At 48.2% G+C, this 18,385-nt stretch overlaps 1 protein-coding gene across 8 annotated transcripts in view; it reads left to right on the plus strand.

Moving 5' to 3' along the window:
* Positions 1–18,385, plus strand: part of DENND1A (DENN domain containing 1A) — a 486,566-nt gene that overhangs the window by 207,101 nt on the left and 261,080 nt on the right. For all 8 annotated transcript variants that reach the window (XM_066367202.1, XM_066367200.1, XM_066367201.1 and 5 more), the window contains one exon: positions 14,884–14,953. In XM_066367202.1, coding sequence (XP_066223299.1) covers positions 14,884–14,953 — 70 coding nt within the window. The remainder of the gene's footprint in view (positions 1–14,883; positions 14,954–18,385) is intronic.

Raw genomic sequence — 18,385 nt, forward strand, 5'->3', positions numbered from 1 at the left:
TTCTATGAGTGTATGATTGCATATAATACATAGTTATATATACCACCTCTTTTCAATCTATATTATTTCATGAGCATTTTCACATATCATTAAAAACATTCTAAAATGTGATTATCTGTTGCTTGGATTTATATATTTTAATAACATATTTGATCATTCTCTTAACACATGGCTTAGATGTGTATATGTTTTGTTACACTTAATAAAGAACTACCATATAAAATATATTACCAAAAAGATTGAGTGACAGCATTCAGTGCTGGTGATGATGGAGTAAAAGCCATTATTCAGGCGTACACTGTCTGCCCTTCATTTCAGTAGTCTGCTTTCAGTAGTTACTCACTGAAAGGCCGATTTCCTGTTCTCTTTCATACTATGGGAGTTTAAGAATGTGTATCAGAGAAACCTATTTCTGTAGGAGTTTCGCTGATTGAGCCTCCTCTAAAGTTTCACTTTTAGGATTTCTTTTGAAGGAAACACACAACTGGTAGCAGAACTGGGGATTTATGACTTAGGACTTGTTCACATGTGATTTATAACCAAACACTTTGCCTTACTCTAAGCTGCGACATTTTCTCTCTCCCTTTTTTTTTTTTTTTTTTTTAATTTTTAGTGAGAGGAGGGGAGGCAGAAACAGACTCCCACATGTGCCTGGATTGGGATCCACCCAGCAAGCCCACTAGGGGGCGATGTTCTGCCCATCTGGGGCTCTTGCTGTATTGCAACCGGAGCCATTTTTTAGCGCCTGAATCGGGGAGGCCATGGAGCCGTCCTCAGCACCCAGGGCCAACTTGCTCTAATACAGAGGTCTCAAACTTCAGGCCCGCGGGCCACATGCGGCCCGCCCACCAATTTTGTGCGGCCTGCAGACTAATCAAACTTTGTGGATTAGTCTGCGGGCCAATCTGCAGGCCGCACAAAATTGGTGGGCGGGCCGCATGCGGCCCACGGGCCCGAGTTTGAGACCCCTGCTCTAATAGATCCTTGGCTGCAGGAGGGGAGAAAAAGAGAAAGAGAAATGAGAGGGGGAGTGGTGGAGAAGCAGATGGGCACTTCTCCTGTGTGCCCTGACTGGGAATCGAACCTAGGACTTCCACATGCCAGGCTGATGCTCTACCACTAAGCCAACCGGCCAGGACCTAAGCTGCCACATTTTAAGGGAGTTTATTAACAGCTTGAGCTTTTGTATTATTCTATACTGCTTCTCTTGGCTTATAATAATGTGATAAGGCATAAGCACAAAGATTATTTAAAGCTAAGGAGTGGCTGAGTGGTAGGGGTTATTTATTTATCACAATAACGATAGAAAGTGACTAATGGTATCTTATGTTCCAACTTTGTCCTGATGTCCAGCTCCTCAGCTTGCTTGGGATTGGGTTCCTATGTCCTCCCGAAGGGCTGCTGAGGAAATGCCTCTCTCGTGCTGTGGCTGTGTTATGTGTGATATGGTTGTGGGCCAGAGGGAATGCATACCTTCTCTCCTTGTAGGGGGGCCCCCGCCAGTCCATTCTGCATTTTCCCAGCTTTGTTCATATTGGCTCTGTCCAATCATTCCCAATGTCGTGATGGGTTCACATACAGATCTAAACCAGGACGGACCTTGTTCAGCTCTGATATCATTCCCTGAGAGAGATTCCACCCCCGTCCCCCCAGAAAAGTACCTACTGGTATAGTAAATCACACAAACCTGAATCTGTGTGACTCTGGGAAAGTTACTTGCCCTTTCTGTGCTTTCGTTTCTTCATTTGTTCCATGGGGCTATAAAGATACTAACTGTGAGGAGTGAATTAGCAAATGTATATAAGGCTCCTGGTACATGGTGGTTCCAGAAAAGATGATGGCCTCTATTACTATTATTTTTATCAACCTGGTGTATCAGGAAAAGCCCAGCAGTCAAGGTACCTGGAGCTCAGTGGGCCTTGCAGTTGGACAATTATATATCGCCTGTTCAGCAGCCTGGCTGTGCCTCTGTAGGATCAGTTTTGTACAAAGATATTTGCTTCCCTCGATCTGGCCCTGGCCTACCACAAAATGAGATGGTAGTGGGGGGTTTTATGTGGAGTAACAGTCTGGTGGGCAGACGGATGCCTGCGCTAGGATGAAGCAAAGGAGAAAAAATTCCTGCTTTACGTTCCCTTAAAACCTTTTTCTTTTCCAAAAACATTTTGGGAGAAACCCCCTGGTGAGAGAGTTGCTCTGTCATGAAAGGTAACTGAGAGCAGTTTCCTGTCTGTCTTTGCTGTCAGCTCTAGTCGTAAGATCCTGCTTCGTACCCAAAGGAGTCTTTGAACGTCAGCTGTCTCGAAAAATCTTTAGTCTTATCACTTATTTTAATGTTGCTTGCACAGGTCATTCTTGGATGTGGTGCTCTGGGCAGTCTCACCCCAGAATGCTTCCCTTCCTTTATTTAACCTCTGACCTGTGAAAACAAGAGTTAATCAAGAGTTCTAAGGTAGCTAAGAGGAAGGGGAAGTGTTTGGTTACAAATTAAATATGAACAAGTCATAAGTCATAAATCCCCAATAGTGCTACCAGTTGTGTGTCTCAAGTTGCATATGGTACAGAGTGTTTGGGTTATAAATTCAAGTTCAGGGCTCTCTGATTGCTTGGGGGTAGGTGTTAAGTTCGTTTTCTTTAGACCTAAAACTCTTTACCTTCTAAAACATTACTTTTATTGGACCAGCTACATTCACATCCTACTTTCTCTGTGTGCCTGTCTCTCCTTCCTTTCTTTACCTGCCGGCCTGCCTGTGTTGATTGGTGTGCTGTTCTGTGAATTGAGACAGAGCCGCTTCTCTGAAAGAAGTTAAGCATATGGAAAAAGTTGCCAAGGAAAGGCATTGAAGCATGGAGAGTAAATGGGTTTAAGAGACAGCCAGACACTTTTATAGAGAGATTTGCGATTGAATGATACAACATTCAGGCAGAGATCTGGGGTGGAAATGAACTTAAATGAGTGCTATTCGTGGAAAACTGATGTCCTGTCTAATCTAGCTTTTCCTTAATTGTCACCATAAGCATATATTTAAAGCTTTAGACTTTAAATTTAAAAAGGCAACACAGTCTGTTTAAGAATCTATGACACAGGCCATGGTTTATCTAGGTAAGATCTTAAAAATACACATCTAAGGTAGCAGAGGCATTGGGTCTTGACATGAAGCACTGGAAACTTAAAATCTCTTTTCTGCCATGTTTGATTACAACACTTTATTTTTTATTTTTTTGGTTTTTTTTTTTTTGTATTTTTCCGAAGCTGGAAATGGGAGGCAGTCAGACAGACTCCTGCATGCGCCCGACTGGGATCCGCCCGGCATGCCCACCAGGGGATGATGCTCTGCCCATCTTGGGGCATTGCTCTGTTGCAACCATATCCATTCTAGCACCTGAGGCAGAAGCCATGGAGCCATCCTTAGCGCCCGGGCCAACTTTGCTCTAGTGGAGACTTAGCTGCGGGAGGGGAAGAGAGAGACAGAGAGGAAGGAGAGGGGGAGGGGTGGAAAAGCAGATGGGCGCTTCTCCTGTGTGCCCTGGCGTCGGGAATCGAACCTGGGACTCCTGCACGTCAGGCTGACGCTCTACCACTGAGCCAACCGGCCAGGGCCTGATTACAACACTTTAAATCAAGCTATTTATATTTGCGTTTCTGAATATAACATACACACTAATTCCTAAAGCAATAAAGAGCTGACACATGACTAGTGTCCCTGGAGTTGGCAAAGTAAGAAAACAGGCTGAACTGTTGGGAGGCAGCCAAAGTCGGATCACTCAGAACACGGAGATGGGAGCCCTGGGAGGCGAGCTTTCACTTTATCAGGCAGCACGGTGAGAACCACAAGGTAATGATTTCAGATCCTAATCTCGGGGCCGATCAGTGTATTTGATCATGTTGTACAACTAATACCGTGTTGTGTGAAGTGAGTAGGATAGAAATCATATTCGACAAGTTTGATGTCTAGCTCTGCTTTTAGCAGCTGTGTTGTCCCAGGCCCATCACTTCGCTTCTCTGGGACTCAGTCTTCTCATCTGTAGAATGGGATGGTACTGCATCTCCAAGTCATTGTAAAGGCAGCTTGGGGGTAGGTGCTAGAATCTTCTCCTTTGGGCCATAGACTCTTTGCCTCCTAAAGCATTACTTCTATTTATTTAACCAGCTTTCTCTGTGCGTGCCTGTCTCTCCTCTTTCTTTCTTTACCTGTACCTAACCTGCAAGCACCTAACATTTGATCAGTGTTTTCCCCTTTCCCCATTAGCTTCTACTTCCTAGCTCAAAAATGAGACTAGAATCAAATGCATCTCAGTGAGATCATTAATTTGGTTGTTTACTACTGAAAGCAAGACAGGACTCTTGTGTAGTCATTTCTTCCCTTTGTTGTGTTTTTTTCCCCCAATAATGACAAAGTATTTCTCTTTTAGTCTGTGAGAGCTTCCAGAAGGTGGGCCTTGGTTAGCACCTCACTAACCCGTTATATTATAATACAGTAATAATTTAAACCATAAAATAAGATGTTTTGAATGGCACACACACACACACACACACACACACCCCAAAAACCTTGCAGGTGTGTGAATCCCTGAGTGGACAGCATCATGTACTCACTCTCAGGAAAATGATGAAAAGCCTGAGTACTCACTCACTCTGGGCTCTCTGGAGAATATCTGAGCATGACACTGTGTTGTCAGTGCAGGTGTCATTACTCCGAAGATCTTCTGTTACCCACACTTCACCAGTGATAATAGAAAAGTGCCTCTGTGCTTTCCTCCTAAGCAATCTCCCTCAATCACAGTAACACTGTCACAGAAAGGATGGCGACAAACCCGCTCTCTAAAAGCAACAATTATTGAATATCCATCAAGAGAAAAAAGAGTCTCGTTTCCAAAATCAAGTCCAACTGTATGTTTGGGTAGGTTTATATATAAGCACAGGTGTTTTATGAGAGCCTTTTTGTTTTTCCCTAATGCAAAATAATATTTCTCCTCATTCAGTACATATATTTTCCTGCGTAGATATAATAGTTATCACAATAGGATGTCAATTATGGACATAAATTGGAGATTCTTGAAGCTAACTCTATACCATAATAAATTCATAATTTGAGATAAGCAGCTGTGAGCCAAGTTCTGGTGTCCCAAAGAGGGCCTTTTCTCTCTTGTTTAGGTGCCTGTGACTTCTCATCTTATTAGCAATAAGAATACAGGGGAAACAGTACTCATTCTGTTGCATGTAGAGTGGTGGATGCACTCACATCGGTGTCCTCCTCACAACAGCCATGTGAGGGTAGACAGAGTGAGCCCATTTCGCACGTAGGAGAGAGAAACCTGGCGTGGGCCACAGCCAGGAAGTGACAGAGTGGATGATGCTCAGAGCCAGGCGGGTCTCCTGCCTCTGCAGTCTGTGTACAGTTTGTCAGCAAAAGTGTCACTTCCTGTGAGAAGACTTCCAGAGCCTCTCCTCTGTTTTCTTTATGAAACTCTATCATAGCACTAAGCCAGTGCTGCTGACATCATCTGCCAATATGTCTGCTTCCCCCATCGGTGAGCTCCCCAAATACTGGGACCTGGGTCTGACTCCCTGTGCTCCTTGCAGAGTGCCAGGCATATATCGAGTGGGTCTAGGGTCTTTCCTTCTTTCCATGAAAAGACATGAAAAGTGGAGGAGGTGTGGAGGAAAGGCAGCTCATGGCATTGCCTTTCTCTTCAGTGAGTCTGGAGAGCAGAGTATCTTCAGAAGGGCAGGCGGAACGGAGTAGAGATGGGAGAAGAAGGGAAAGTTAGGAGCTGCCCTTGTGGGGAGAATGGGGCCTGGTGTGCTGACAGATGTGAGGAGTCTGAGCAACTTTAAAGGCTTACCTGTGCTTTAAAAATTAGGTTGCCAAACAAAAATAGCCTGGTCTTATGACATTCTCACAGCACTTACAGCAAGAACAAAAAAAGCAGGTGGTGGGGTTTACTTGTGTTAGAGGGATGGGCAAATGGCAAGAAATCTTCAGTTTGTGGGTACTTCTTTACCCAGTATTTTTATAGACCCAGTGATTGTAAACTCTGTAATCTTCATACAACACCAGGGCGGTTAACTCTTTTGCAGACTGGCACAAAAGTTCTGGCAGACTGGCACCAGTCTGCAGACTGGCGGTTGAAAAATACTGACCTACTTTGAATATTTTCTCATTCTATTCTAATTATTTGTCATAGACTCGAGCAAGCCACTTGCCAGGGGTTTTTTTTAGTTCTGGATGATTTTTCTAACCAAAATGCTGCCTCCTAAATTTGGAGCCCCACTTCCCAACAAGAGCGGTTGAGTGTGATTCTACCTCTCGAGTAGTGATGGCCATAGTAGAAACTACAAAGATGAGTTAGGTCTGTCAAAGTTCTGATTTATTGAATGTCTGACATGTGGCAGGCACACATTAGAGATTAAACAGTCAGTACACAGGCATGATCCTTGCTCTCAGGGAGGTGACATTAATGGAGAAGACCAACAAGCATATGTTATAAACCATGGTGAGTCCAAATGCTGGGAAAGCCCAGGAGGGCCTTATGGTGTGGGAATAAAACACATCTATTTAAGTAACAACCAAAATTTTAAGAGTAAAAATGAGGAGAGAGTTTATTTAGTATTTTATCTTGAAAAAAAAAAAGAAACAAATTTTGAAAATAAATTTTATTTCAACAATGCATTATTCTTAGAATAAACAATGAATCGAGTGGTTTTCTAGGGGAGGGGTTCCCATTTTTCTGCCATCATAACACTTCATATTGGACTCTCACAGCATGGTCTTAAAAGGAGTTATTCTTCTAAAAGTATTTCAATATTTCCCCAAGGATTCTCTTAATATTTTAATAATTGAATTTATTTTCTTTTGATGTGACTGTTGTGCCACTATCCTTGTTTTTCTTGATTTTTCTCTTTGTCCGTTGTCACCTGGTCTAATACTGCCAGGTCTTCATTTGTTGGTCACTTCACCTCAGCTCTGAGTAGGTGTCCAGCATCTCTTACCAAGGGCCTCATGCAATCCTGTATTCTTAGCAAGAGTTTGTAGTTTTACTCTGTGGTCAGTTTACATTTCAGTGTAGATGTTTGACTAATTGAAACATTGAGGGAGGACTAGGGGTTGATGCTAGGTCAACCCAGAAGGGCTGAGTGGGGACATACTGGTTTGAGCAGTCACATCATTGGTTAGTATTTTCTTCTTATAACAGCTTGTGCTTGCCCATGCGCTCCGATGACTGCAGGGCACGAGGAGTCCCTGTAGAGTGCTGGAGGGGCCTCTGACCAGGCACCGAGAATCAAAGAGAGCCTCCCCAAGCTGAGGTCGGCAGGAGCCTTAGCAGGCAGGGAGGGGCAGGGAGCACTGCAGGTGCCAGACTGGGTGTGTACGTACATCAGTCACATTAGTTAGGTGGTGTGTATCTTTCCCAAGAAGGGGACACCAAGTCTTGGAGAGACTGCTTGCCCAAGGGGTCACAGCTAGTGAGACTCATCCTGGGTTATTTGACTCAAGTCTCTGTTCTCCCCAGCATATGCCATGTTGCTCTGCTTTTTTAAATTTGGGGGTTTTGAGTTTTTAATGTGAAAGATTTAAAAACTCAATGCCAAATAGTATTAACCAGGGGGTGCTTTGCCAGCCAATGAATCTTATCAAAATCTGCTGACAGGAAGTATGAAAGGAAGGGATACCTCCCCTGGAATACCCAAGATGGAGGGTGAAGGAAGAGCTCCTCAGACAGTGGAAAGTCACCGAGAAAAATGAAAGGCCCTATTCCATGTCACTCATCTTAGCCTGAAACTCATTATCCTCAGACATGAGGGGAGCGGCTCTGCCGTGAGGCCTCCCCAGGGAGGGACTGCTCCGTGACATCCTCTAATATGATGGTGCCCCAGAGTTTAATCTGAAACTTTTAGTATCAACTTTTCTTTTTATTTCTCTTCTGTATTAGAACCATAGCACTATGTTGATCTTTTCCAAATAATGTACATGACTAGGTTGTATTATCTGAGATTTCCTTTTTAGGATAGCAAAGTGGACCTTGATTCTGGTAAGGCCCTGATCCACTGGGCTATGCTGATGTTTGAGATGCCGAGGAAATAGTCACTTTCTTCCTGGATCTAAAACCTCATGCTCAGAATGTTACTCCTCTTTAACTGTCCCTGGGTTCCCCACTGATTACAGAATAAAGGGGAGGCCCATCGGTCTGACATATGAGCAGCCCTCCAGAGTCGGCCCGTTCCACGCCCCCCGCTCCCCCTCCATCTCCTGCCCTGCGGCCTGCACACCCCGTTTTCTGTCCATTCCAACTGCACACAATTCTCGGACCAGGCTGGGAGGCTCATGCCTGTCAGCCACTGTTCACGTGGTTTTTCCTGCCTCTAACGCCTTTTATCGCCACCCATTCCAGCCTTCCTCCCACGCCCGAGAACTCACTCTTGCGGGACTGAGAAGGAGCGTAGTGTTCTCGGTGTGGATGGGTGCTGACTCTTGCGGGACTGAGAAGGAGCTGTGTCCTCGGTGTGGATGGGTGCTGACCCCACGGTGGCCACTGACTCTGCTCTCCATCGCGTGCCCTTCCGACAGCCATGAGTGTGAGAAGGAGCTGTGTCCTCGGTGTGGATGGGTGCTGACTCTTGCGGGACTGAGAAGGAGCTGTGTCCTCGGTGTGGATGGGTGCTGACTCTTGCGGGACTGAGAAGGAGCTGTGTCCTCGGTGTGGATGGGTGCTGACCCCACGGTGGCCACTGACTCTGCTCTCCATCGCATCCCTTCCGACAGCCATGAGTGTAAAAATTTTATTTTCCCAACACGTGCCATTATTTATACATTATATATATAGTGATTAGGTAGATACTCTTTGGTCCACTTAATGGTATTTTTATGGAAGAGGAGACCCTTTTGGTTCTATACCATCCTACTTTAATTTTGAAACAAAAACTTCCTGAAAAGTTGCAAGTTCACTATAAATGCCCTATTTGGGAGGTGTTGCTAAAATAATACCCAGTAAACCCCAAATTTGCTGTGTCGTTTAAAAAAGGAACATTTTTTACATAACTACATTATGATAATCAAAATCAGAAAATTATTATTAATTTTGTTCCAGCCTGACCAGGCAGTGGCGCAGTGGATAGAGCATCGGTCTAGGACACAGAGGACCCAGGTTCAAAACCTCGAGGTCACCAGCCTGAGCATGGGCTCATCTGGTTGGAGCAAAGCTCATCAGCTTGAGCCCAAGGTCACTGGCTTGAGCAAAGGGTCACTAGCTCTGCTGTAGCCCCCTGGTCAAGGCACATATGAGAAAGCAATCAATGAACAACTGAGGTGCTGCAACAAAGAATTGATGCTTCTCATCTCTCTCCCTTCCTGTCTGTCTGTCTCTGTCTGTCCCCCTCTGTCACCAAAAAAAAAATTTTGTTCCAATACTAATATGTGCTGCTTGGACTTCCTCCCCCATTCGCATGTGTGTGTGCTCCTGTCCCCTTCCCCCACCCTTTTCAGCTATTCGGCCCTGCCTGGCCACCCTTCCTAGAAGCCCTCCTGCCCACCTGGGCTCTGACACCCTGAACCAGACGGCCTTCTGGATGCTGTTCCTGCTCCTGTTGGGTTCCAGCACCTATCTAGGGTACCTCTTTCCCTCCACACAGAATATTCCGAGACAGGCCTTGCCCTGACTTAAACACACTCTGTGTTCTGACACTCCAAGCCAAGCCACCCCTCTTGCCCTGCTTAAGCTATGACTTTCTCTTACCAGGGGACCCTGCTTGCCCCGCTGGGCTCTGGCACCCTGTGCCCACTACCTTTTGCGGGTCTGCTCCCCCCATGCTTGCGCACCAACATCCTGCTCCCAGCTGCTTTTCCCGGGTGGCCCCCTGCCTCAACTTGGTCAGCCTCTGCCCTGGTCTCTGTCCCCGCCTCTGCCCCCGCTACCCCATCTCTGATCCCCTCTCTGCCCCCATCACTGCCCCCATCTCTGTCCCTACTTCTGTCTCCGCCTCTGCCCCGATGCCCCGTCTCTGCCCCCCTTCCTGCCCCCGCTGCCCTGTCTCTGCCCCGCTGCCCTGTCTCTGCCCCCGCCCCTGCCCCGCTGCCCTGTCTCTGCCCCAGGCCTCTGCCCCGCTGCCCTGTCTCTGCCCCCCTTCCTGCCCCCGCTGCCCTGTCTCTGCCCCCACCCATGCCCCGCTGCCCTGTCTCTGCCCCCGCCTCTGCCCCGCTGCCCTGTCTCTGCCCCAGGCCTCTGCCCCCGCTGCCCTGTCTCTGCCCCAGGCCTCTGCCCCCCCTGCCCTGTCTCTGCCCCCCTTCCTGCCCCCGCTGCCCTGTCTCTGCCCCCCTTCCTGCCCCCGCTGCCCTGTCTCTGCCCCCGCCTCTGCCCCGCTGCCCTGTCTCTGCCCCAGGCCTCTGCCCCCCCTGCCCTGTCTCTGCCCCCCTTCCTGCCCCCGCTGCCCTGTCTCTGCCCCCCTTCCTGCCCCCGCTGCCCTGTCTCTGCCCCCGCCTCTGCCCCGCTGCCCTGTCTCTGCCCCCGCCTCTGCCCCGCTGCCCTGTCTCTGCCCCAGGCCTCTGCCCCGCTGCCCTGTCTCTGCCCCAGGCCTCTGCCCCGCTGCCCTGTCTCTGCCCCCACCCCTGCCCCGCTGCCCTGTCTCTGCCCCAGGCCTCTGCCCCGCTGCCCTGTCTCTGCCCCAGGCCTCTGCCCCGCTGCCCTGTCTCTGCCCCCGCCTCTGCCCCGCTGCCCTGTCTCTGCCCCAGGCCTCTGCCCCGCTGCCCTGTCTCTGCCCCCACCCCTGCCCCGCTGCCCTGTCTCTGCCCCAGGCCTCTGCCCCGCTGCCCTGTCTCTGCCCCCGCCTCTGCCCCGCTGCCCTGTCTCTGCCCCAGGCCTCTGCCCCCCCTGCCCTGTCTCTGCCCCCCTTCCTGCCCCCGCTGCCCTGTCTCTGCCCCCGCCTCTGCCCCGCTGCCCTGTCTCTGCCCCCGCCTCTGCCCCGCTGCCCTGTCTCTGCCCCAGGCCTCTGCCCCGCTGCCCTGTCTCTGCCCCAGGCCTCTGCCCCGCTGCCCTGTCTCTGCCCCCACCCCTGCCCCGCTGCCCTGTCTCTGCCCCAGGCCTCTGCCCCGCTGCCCTGTCTCTGCCCCCACCCCTGCCCCGCTGCCCTGTCTCTGCCCCAGGCCTCTGCCCCGCTGCCCTGTCTCTGCCCCAGGCCTCTGCCCCGCTGCCCTGTCTCTGCCCCAGGCCTCTGCCCCGCTGCCCTGTCTCTGCCCCCTCTCTCCCCCCACTGCCCCGTCTCTGCCCCGCCTCTGCCCCCACTGCCCCATCTCTGTCCCCACCTCTGCCCTGCTGCCCTACCTCTGCCCCATCTCCGTCCCCGTCACTGCCCCACCTCTGCCCCCGCTGCCCCGTCTCTGCCCCCACCTCTGCCCCCCATCACACACATAATCTACTTTGCTTTGAACCAAACTGTTAGCAAGAAAAGTGGGAAAGCTTTTTACATTTTGTAATGGTTTTCTATTTTTAATGCTCATGACACCAAACCAGAATCCCATCAGACAAGGTCAGTCGTACATGTATGTACACACGACAGAGGGAATAACTGTCCTGACCATTCATGGGAGTGGAGTGAGAAAGCGACTTGTCCTCAGTTCTCACTCAGCACAACTACTCTGTTTCTACACAAACCATATCTGCTGTATGTAGGAGGCAATCTACAGGCTTTTCGCAGGTGGTTTTGACCATGAACCGTCTGGCCTCATGCAGGTGCTGCCCAAGCTCTTCTCAGGGTCAAGGCCTTGTATCACCTCACACAGACAGAAGTCTGACTGTCAGGCCTGGGAGTGAGGGCAGAGCCTGGGAACCAAGTTACCTGGAACACAATTTGGTGAGAGAAGCTTGGATGCATGCCAGTGCTTGGGAAGCAGGCTTTTTCCCATCAAGGCTCTGCTGGTTGGGTTGTGATAATGCTCCATTATAATCTTATAATCGATCAAAAGCCTAAGCTAAATAAAATAGTTGGGAGAGTTCCAGCTCCTCCTCGCTTTGTTGTAGATGTGCCTCTTTCTCCCACGAGGACATGGCCTGTGTGAGTATGGGGCCCTTTGTGCTTACTCTTTGGGCCCCCGCCTTGGTCTGAGCCCCGCACGTAGGGATGCTCTGTGGTGGGGACTGGCGGGTTGCACGAAGGTAGCAAGTGGAGTGGGGCCAGAGGCGGTCGGCACTCCCTCAGATGTCCAGGGAGGAGCAGTGTAATGAGTGTTTGTTTCCTGTCTCTGGACCGGGAAGTCGTGTTTACTCCGTGCTGACAGACGGGCGCAGAATGGAGTGGAGGTCCCCGTCCCCTCACCTGCAGCTCGCGGGCGTGCGGAACTGTCTTGCCAGCACTAATGAAGCGGCACAGGAAGCTGCACTGGATAAAGTTCAGCTGTGAACCCTGGCCTCCCAACAGGGGAAAAGAGGGATCCTTTGAAGAAGAAGACAGCTGGGTTTTGGTTTCAAGACCTTAACACTGCCATCACGAGATACTCATCTGTCAGTGCACAGGGGACAACATGTGGAGAACAGTTGTGTCCGGTCAGGCCAGAGGCAGAGAGAAATGGCTGATTTCCAGGGTTACTACAAAACCTCCCATGGCTGAGGGTTCTGCTTAGCGTAGCCAAAAAGAATCAATTTGCTGAGGCTGAGGCCGAGTGTGAGAATCTGGGCACTGTCTGCTGAGAGCCAGGCGGTCCCACCGCGTCACCTTCCTTCAACTGTGTAGCAGGGAGGGGGCAGGGAGGCCTGAGGTTCCGGCCCAAGTTATGTTGGTCGGTCGAACCCATGTTATGAGAGAATCCAGCCTGCCCCAAGTCACCTCCTCAGGTATTCCTAAAAACTTTTTTCCGTGTACTTGAGGCCAATTTCCTGCAAGGAAAGACTTCTCTTCTTGTTTTTTATTTATCCCCCTTTATGATTTTCAGTTGCTAGATTTGACTTGTGGTATTTTTTTTCTTCCAGGAAAAAAAATTTTGTAATCCTTGGTTCAATATTTTTTTTTCTATGGCATCTTCTAATCTGGGCGGGAGTTTCCTTCTGAGGGGATTTATTGTTCCTGCTAGAATAGCTTTTAACTCAGCTGAGGTTTATTTAACAGAATAGGAAGGGAGAAATTTATCTCCTCCCTAATCCCTCTTGAATGTTTCCATCGCTCTGCCAAAGTGAGCGCCCGTGTAAAGTGGCGGCAGTCGTTTGCTCTGTAATAGTCAATATGCAGCTGCCAGAGCTGATTGAAACATATTAACATAAGTGATAATACTGTCATAGAAGTGAAAAGTTAAGTTGCTTATCAGTCTATTCTGATAAGCTACTTAAATTTTACAGTAGCATGTGCTGGCTTCAGACAGATGCTAGTGATGGAGAACTGTGCACTTCATCTGTCCTCTCTATTGCCTCTCACTTCATATATTACTGGGCCGTGCGGCTGGTAATCGGTGCCGGGAGCTGGCTTCCCGCCGCCCGGCAGGGTGGAGTCGGGCGGCGTCCGGCATCGCACTCGCCTCCGCGTCCAGCTCTATCAGCAGCGGACACTGTCAGCTCCGAAGGGCAAAGGGCAGAGTGAACAAGACGGCCAGCGCTTGGTACAACGTCTCTCATGTGACTGTCTGATGTCATTTCGGAAAGTTTCTTATGCAGAATAAAGCCATTTAAATTAAGTGACAAAACTTCTTGAGAGTGGGGATCTATAATATTTCCGCAACAATTCTGTAGCACAAATGTGCCTTTGCTGTTAGTCTGTGTAGCTTTGTTTGTTGAGCCAACATTGAGCACTTGATGGTATGCCCGGCTTCACGCTCGGCCCTGGGAAGCCAAGGTGAAGAAAGACGTGATCCTTCCTCTCTGTCTGCAAGTTTGTTGGGAAGACAGACACACCCCTGAGTGCCACATGGTGTGTGGAATGTTATAACAAGAGTGTGCACCTGCCCAGGGCAGCATGGGAAAGAGGGAATCAGGGCACGAGAGGTGAGGAGGGGTTGGGGGACTATGAGGAGGAGGAAGAATCAGCTAGACTCAACCATGAAGGCCAGAGGGAGGAAGGGCCAAGTGTAGACAGCTCAGACAGGCCTGAGGCTGCCTGCACATGCTCAGTGGGGCTGCATGGGAAGAGGGTGAATGTGGGGAAGTAGGGAGAAGACAGCGAGAGAGGCAGTCAAAGGTCTGACAGTGGAGAGCCTCGACTGGCAGCCTAAGAAGCCCTGCAGCAATGGGATGTGTGGCGGGAATTTTATCCAATGTGCCAGTTAGAGTTGTGTTTTAGAAAGACCGTTTTCATAGCCCCACAGAGGATGGGCTACGATTAGGTCCACGCTGTTGTCAGAGTTAAGAGGAGTGATGGTCAGGACTCAGTGGAAGGCAGTGGGGGCATAGGGTTAGTGCTCATCCCACAATAATATAGAGGGGGTGTGCTATGGGTAGAATGTTTGATGTAACAGTATGAATGGTTTCGGGCTCCTGGGGCCTTTGGGACACCTTGCAGCTGCCAGCAGTGGAAGGGCTATGTGTGCGTGGCTGTGTGTCTAATCATGAGAAACTTGAATAGACGCTTTCCTGGGAGGGGTACGAGTGGTGGGAGAGGCCTGGGGGCGACTCAGAGATAGTTCCTGATTGCAGAGTCTGCTTTGAATGCCTTCTCTATGAACCTGTTCTAGCTCTGAGGCATGGGAATAATTTATAATGAACATTCAATCCGCCGTCTTATACAGGCAATTTTTTTTTAAATCCCAGAAATAATTAGCATTTCACCAGTCTGTGTTCCCAGCACAGACTATGACAGGAAGACTCTTTAGGATGTAGAGAAAAACTGAAATGTACCAGTCTTGAGTTCGCTTCTGGTTAAAGTTTTTGACCTGCGTCCTAATATTCCGTGTGTTTTCTCTTCTTCCCTAGCTATCTCCCGTGGTTTGAAGTATTTTATAAGCTACTCAACATCTTGGCAGATTACACAACAAAAGGACAGGTATTTGTCTTCTATTTTTTATAATGAGTAAACTTTACCTTTTATGATTATAGAAGTAATACATGTCTTATATTTCACCAAAATGTTTACCAAAAAATGTAATGCATGCTCCTTATAGAAAGTTTGGGGAATTAAGAAAATAGCAGGAAAGAAGAAACAACCACGCCTATATGTTCTGTGCCCCCCTGCCCCCCAGTGTGTGTTACTAACATTCTGAGATGTTTTTCTTCCTTGACTTTTTGAGTTAAAAATATAATAAATCAATCCTTAGCATTCACAGTTGATATTCACAGTATCTCTAGTCCCAAGCAACCCTGAAGGTTTATGACATGTATTAAATTATCATTTTCCTGAGGTACAAATTTGAATTGCTCATGTCACACTGCAAAGCTGGGACTTGGGAGTAAAGCATTTAACTGGGAAGTGACCTACCCAGCTGTCCCGAATTCCCATTCCAATAAGTCTTTGCTGTACTCTTTTTTTTTTTCCTTTTTTTCAGGAACAGAGAGAGAGTCAGAGAGAGGGATAGACAGGGACAGAGAGAGATGGGAAGCATCAATTATCAGTTTCTCGTTGCGGCACCTTAGTTGTTCATTGATTGCTTTCTCATATATGCCTTGACCACGGGCCTTCAGCAGACCAAGTAACCCCTTGCTCGAGCCAGTGACCTTGGGTCCAAGCCGGTGAGCTTTTTTTTTGCTCAGGCCAGATGAGCCCGCACTCAAGCTGGCGACCTCAGGGTTTCGAACCTGGGTCCTTCCGCATCCCAGTCTGACGCTCTATCCACTGCGCCACCGCTTGGTCAGGCCTTTGTTGTATTCTTACAGTATTTTTTCAAGGCTCTGAAAATTAGTTTAACAACTCAGCTATACCTTCCTGTGCTTTTGGAAGAAATGGTATGCTGAAGTACCTTCCGTGGATGTCAAGGGTCTGCTGGAGCTGTATTTAGACTTTTGTAGCCCCCTTTTTACCATTTTTTTTTTTACCAGGTATAATAATAACCAAAGCATTTCCCCATGCTGGTAAAATTGTTGCAAACATTGTTCATGGCTGCATAGCATTATATCATGAACACTGATTTACTGAAACATTTCCCTATTGCTGGGAGTTTTTATTATTTGGGATTTTTTTCGTTATAATTACAGCCATTGGTATCTTTGAGTATAAAGTATTTCGTTCATTTTGGATTGTTTTCTTAAGGGTAGAATCTCAGATGGGCCTTTGTAAGATTAGTGGACATGTTATTATTAAATGTTAGAGAAGTTTGGCCCCTCGTGTTTTCTATAGAACATTAGTTCTGAGAAGTGTCCCATGAAAAGAGTACCATAATTCAATAATATTGGGGCCATGGAGAGAGAAGCAGTGGTTCATTTCTGCCTCCTTAAGACCCATGTCATGTAGGCTCTGAGGAGCCTGCTGTGGAGAAGTCTTTGTTACTCAGGGCTTTCCATCTCACCTAGCTTCAAACCCTTTTTATCCCATGGAAGATATTAACATATTGGGATATCGGTGTTTCCTGGAACACACCTTGGGAAATGCTGTTAGGGAGAAGCGGTGGAAATTATGTGTATAATTGTTAAATCTTTCCTTCAAATTAGATTTACTCAATGGCAAATGTATTCCAGAGGGCACAGTAAAGGCAAGGACTAAGTGATAGGAGTGGCCCCCTGGATCGCCACGCTCACTCTGAACGGATGCTGAGGTTCAGGGATTCTGTCATAAAAGAAGTGATGTACTCTTTGATGAATGAGTCAGGAGGCCACCTTGTGTCTCTTCATTGATTTCTGATTCACAGTTCACTTTAATCAAACATTCAGGTTTTTACTCAAATTTGAAAGATGTCTTTAGTAAATTCTATTGTATAAGATGTAAGCTCTTAACCATCTTAGAATTGGAGATTGACTCACATACCCACATTTTTTTTAATATTTATACTCCAGTCAGTTAAAAACAAAACAAAACAAGCAAACTTAGTAGACTTTTAAAAAACATGTCTGTGTGGTACAGAAAAGGTTGAGTTGGTTCAACCTGTGCATAGGGGAGAAGGAGTGTTACCCTGTAAAATTGGTGCCTGTTTTCCAGGGCGTAGGCCCATTAAGGACCCTGCCGCTTAGAGTGTGGAGACTAAGATCAGTACATGATTTAGTGCCACCTGTTTTTCCTGTGCCCAGGGATAATTCTATTAAATTTCTACAAGTCCACCTACAACTGGCTAAATTATTTGCAAGGTGTGGGTCATCACATTAGAACAGGAGGGAAGAGCTTTTATTAAAAACAGAATCTTGGCCCTGGCCAGCTGGCTCAGCGGTAGAGTGTTGGCCCAACATGTGGATGTTGTGGGTTTAATTCCTGGTCAGGGCACACAGGAGAAGCACCCATCTGCTTCTCCACCCCTTCCCTTTCCCCTTTCCCCTTTCTTTCCCCTTCCCCCTTCTCTCTCTTTCTCCTTCTCTCTCTCTCTCTCTCCCTCTCTCCCTCACTCCCTTCCTGCGGCCATGGCTCAATTGGAGCAAGTTGGCCCCGGGCGCTGAGGATGGTGCCATGGCCTCCACCTCAGGCGCTAAAACATGGCTCCTGTTGCAGTGGAGCAAGGGCCCCAAATGGGCAGAACATCGCCCCTTAGTGGGCTTGAGTGGATCCTGGTCAGGGCACATGCAGGAGTCTGTCTCTGCCTCCCCTCCTCTCCCTAAAAAAATAAAAATAAAAAAAACAGAATCTTCTCCTGAAATCCAGAGGTCTTTGAAGGTCAGGCATGGTAGGCATCAAACGTGTGTGCGCATGTGTGTGTGTACTCATGAGCACACTTGCACGTGTGAGTGTCCATGACAGCTCAGCATGGAGTATAGGAGCCTAAGCTACCTGGTGAGGAGCCTGTCTGGGCCATTGACCCAGCATGGTTATCAGACCCTGAAAGGGCAGTGGGGGCATCCCCATAGAAGGGATGGAAGGGATGAGGAGGGCATCTGAGCCAGAGAGCAGGCTGGCTGCCTGTGTCGGAGCCTGAGAGATGAGGCGGAGTTTGCGGGGCAGTGGTGGTAGCGGCTGGGCACTGGGTGCTGGCGCTCTAGCAGGATCTAGAGGGATCCACGTGGGAAAGGAGGCAGCAGCAGCAGCCCAGCACAGGGGTGTTGGAGCCTGGGCGGGGTATGGCATTTTGTTGGAGGTGGGCAGACAGTGATGTCCTATCACTGGCTATCAGTCAGTGTTTGAGCGGGTCAGGGAGAGCGTTTAGATGGATAGGGAGGTAGGGGCACTGATAAAAGATTGGTTACATATTAATAAGTGAATATACAGTGTGTCTGTAAAGTCAATGTACACTTTTGACCGGTCACAGGAAAGCAACAAAAGATGATAGAAATGTGAAATCTGCACTAAATAAAAGGAAAACTCTCCCAGTTTCATACCTATTCAGTGAGGTTAGATGTGGGCTCA

This window comes from Saccopteryx leptura, chromosome 2, assembly GCF_036850995.1.
Source record: "Saccopteryx leptura isolate mSacLep1 chromosome 2, mSacLep1_pri_phased_curated, whole genome shotgun sequence".
In the NCBI taxonomy this organism is placed as follows: domain Eukaryota; kingdom Metazoa; phylum Chordata; class Mammalia; order Chiroptera; family Emballonuridae; genus Saccopteryx; species Saccopteryx leptura.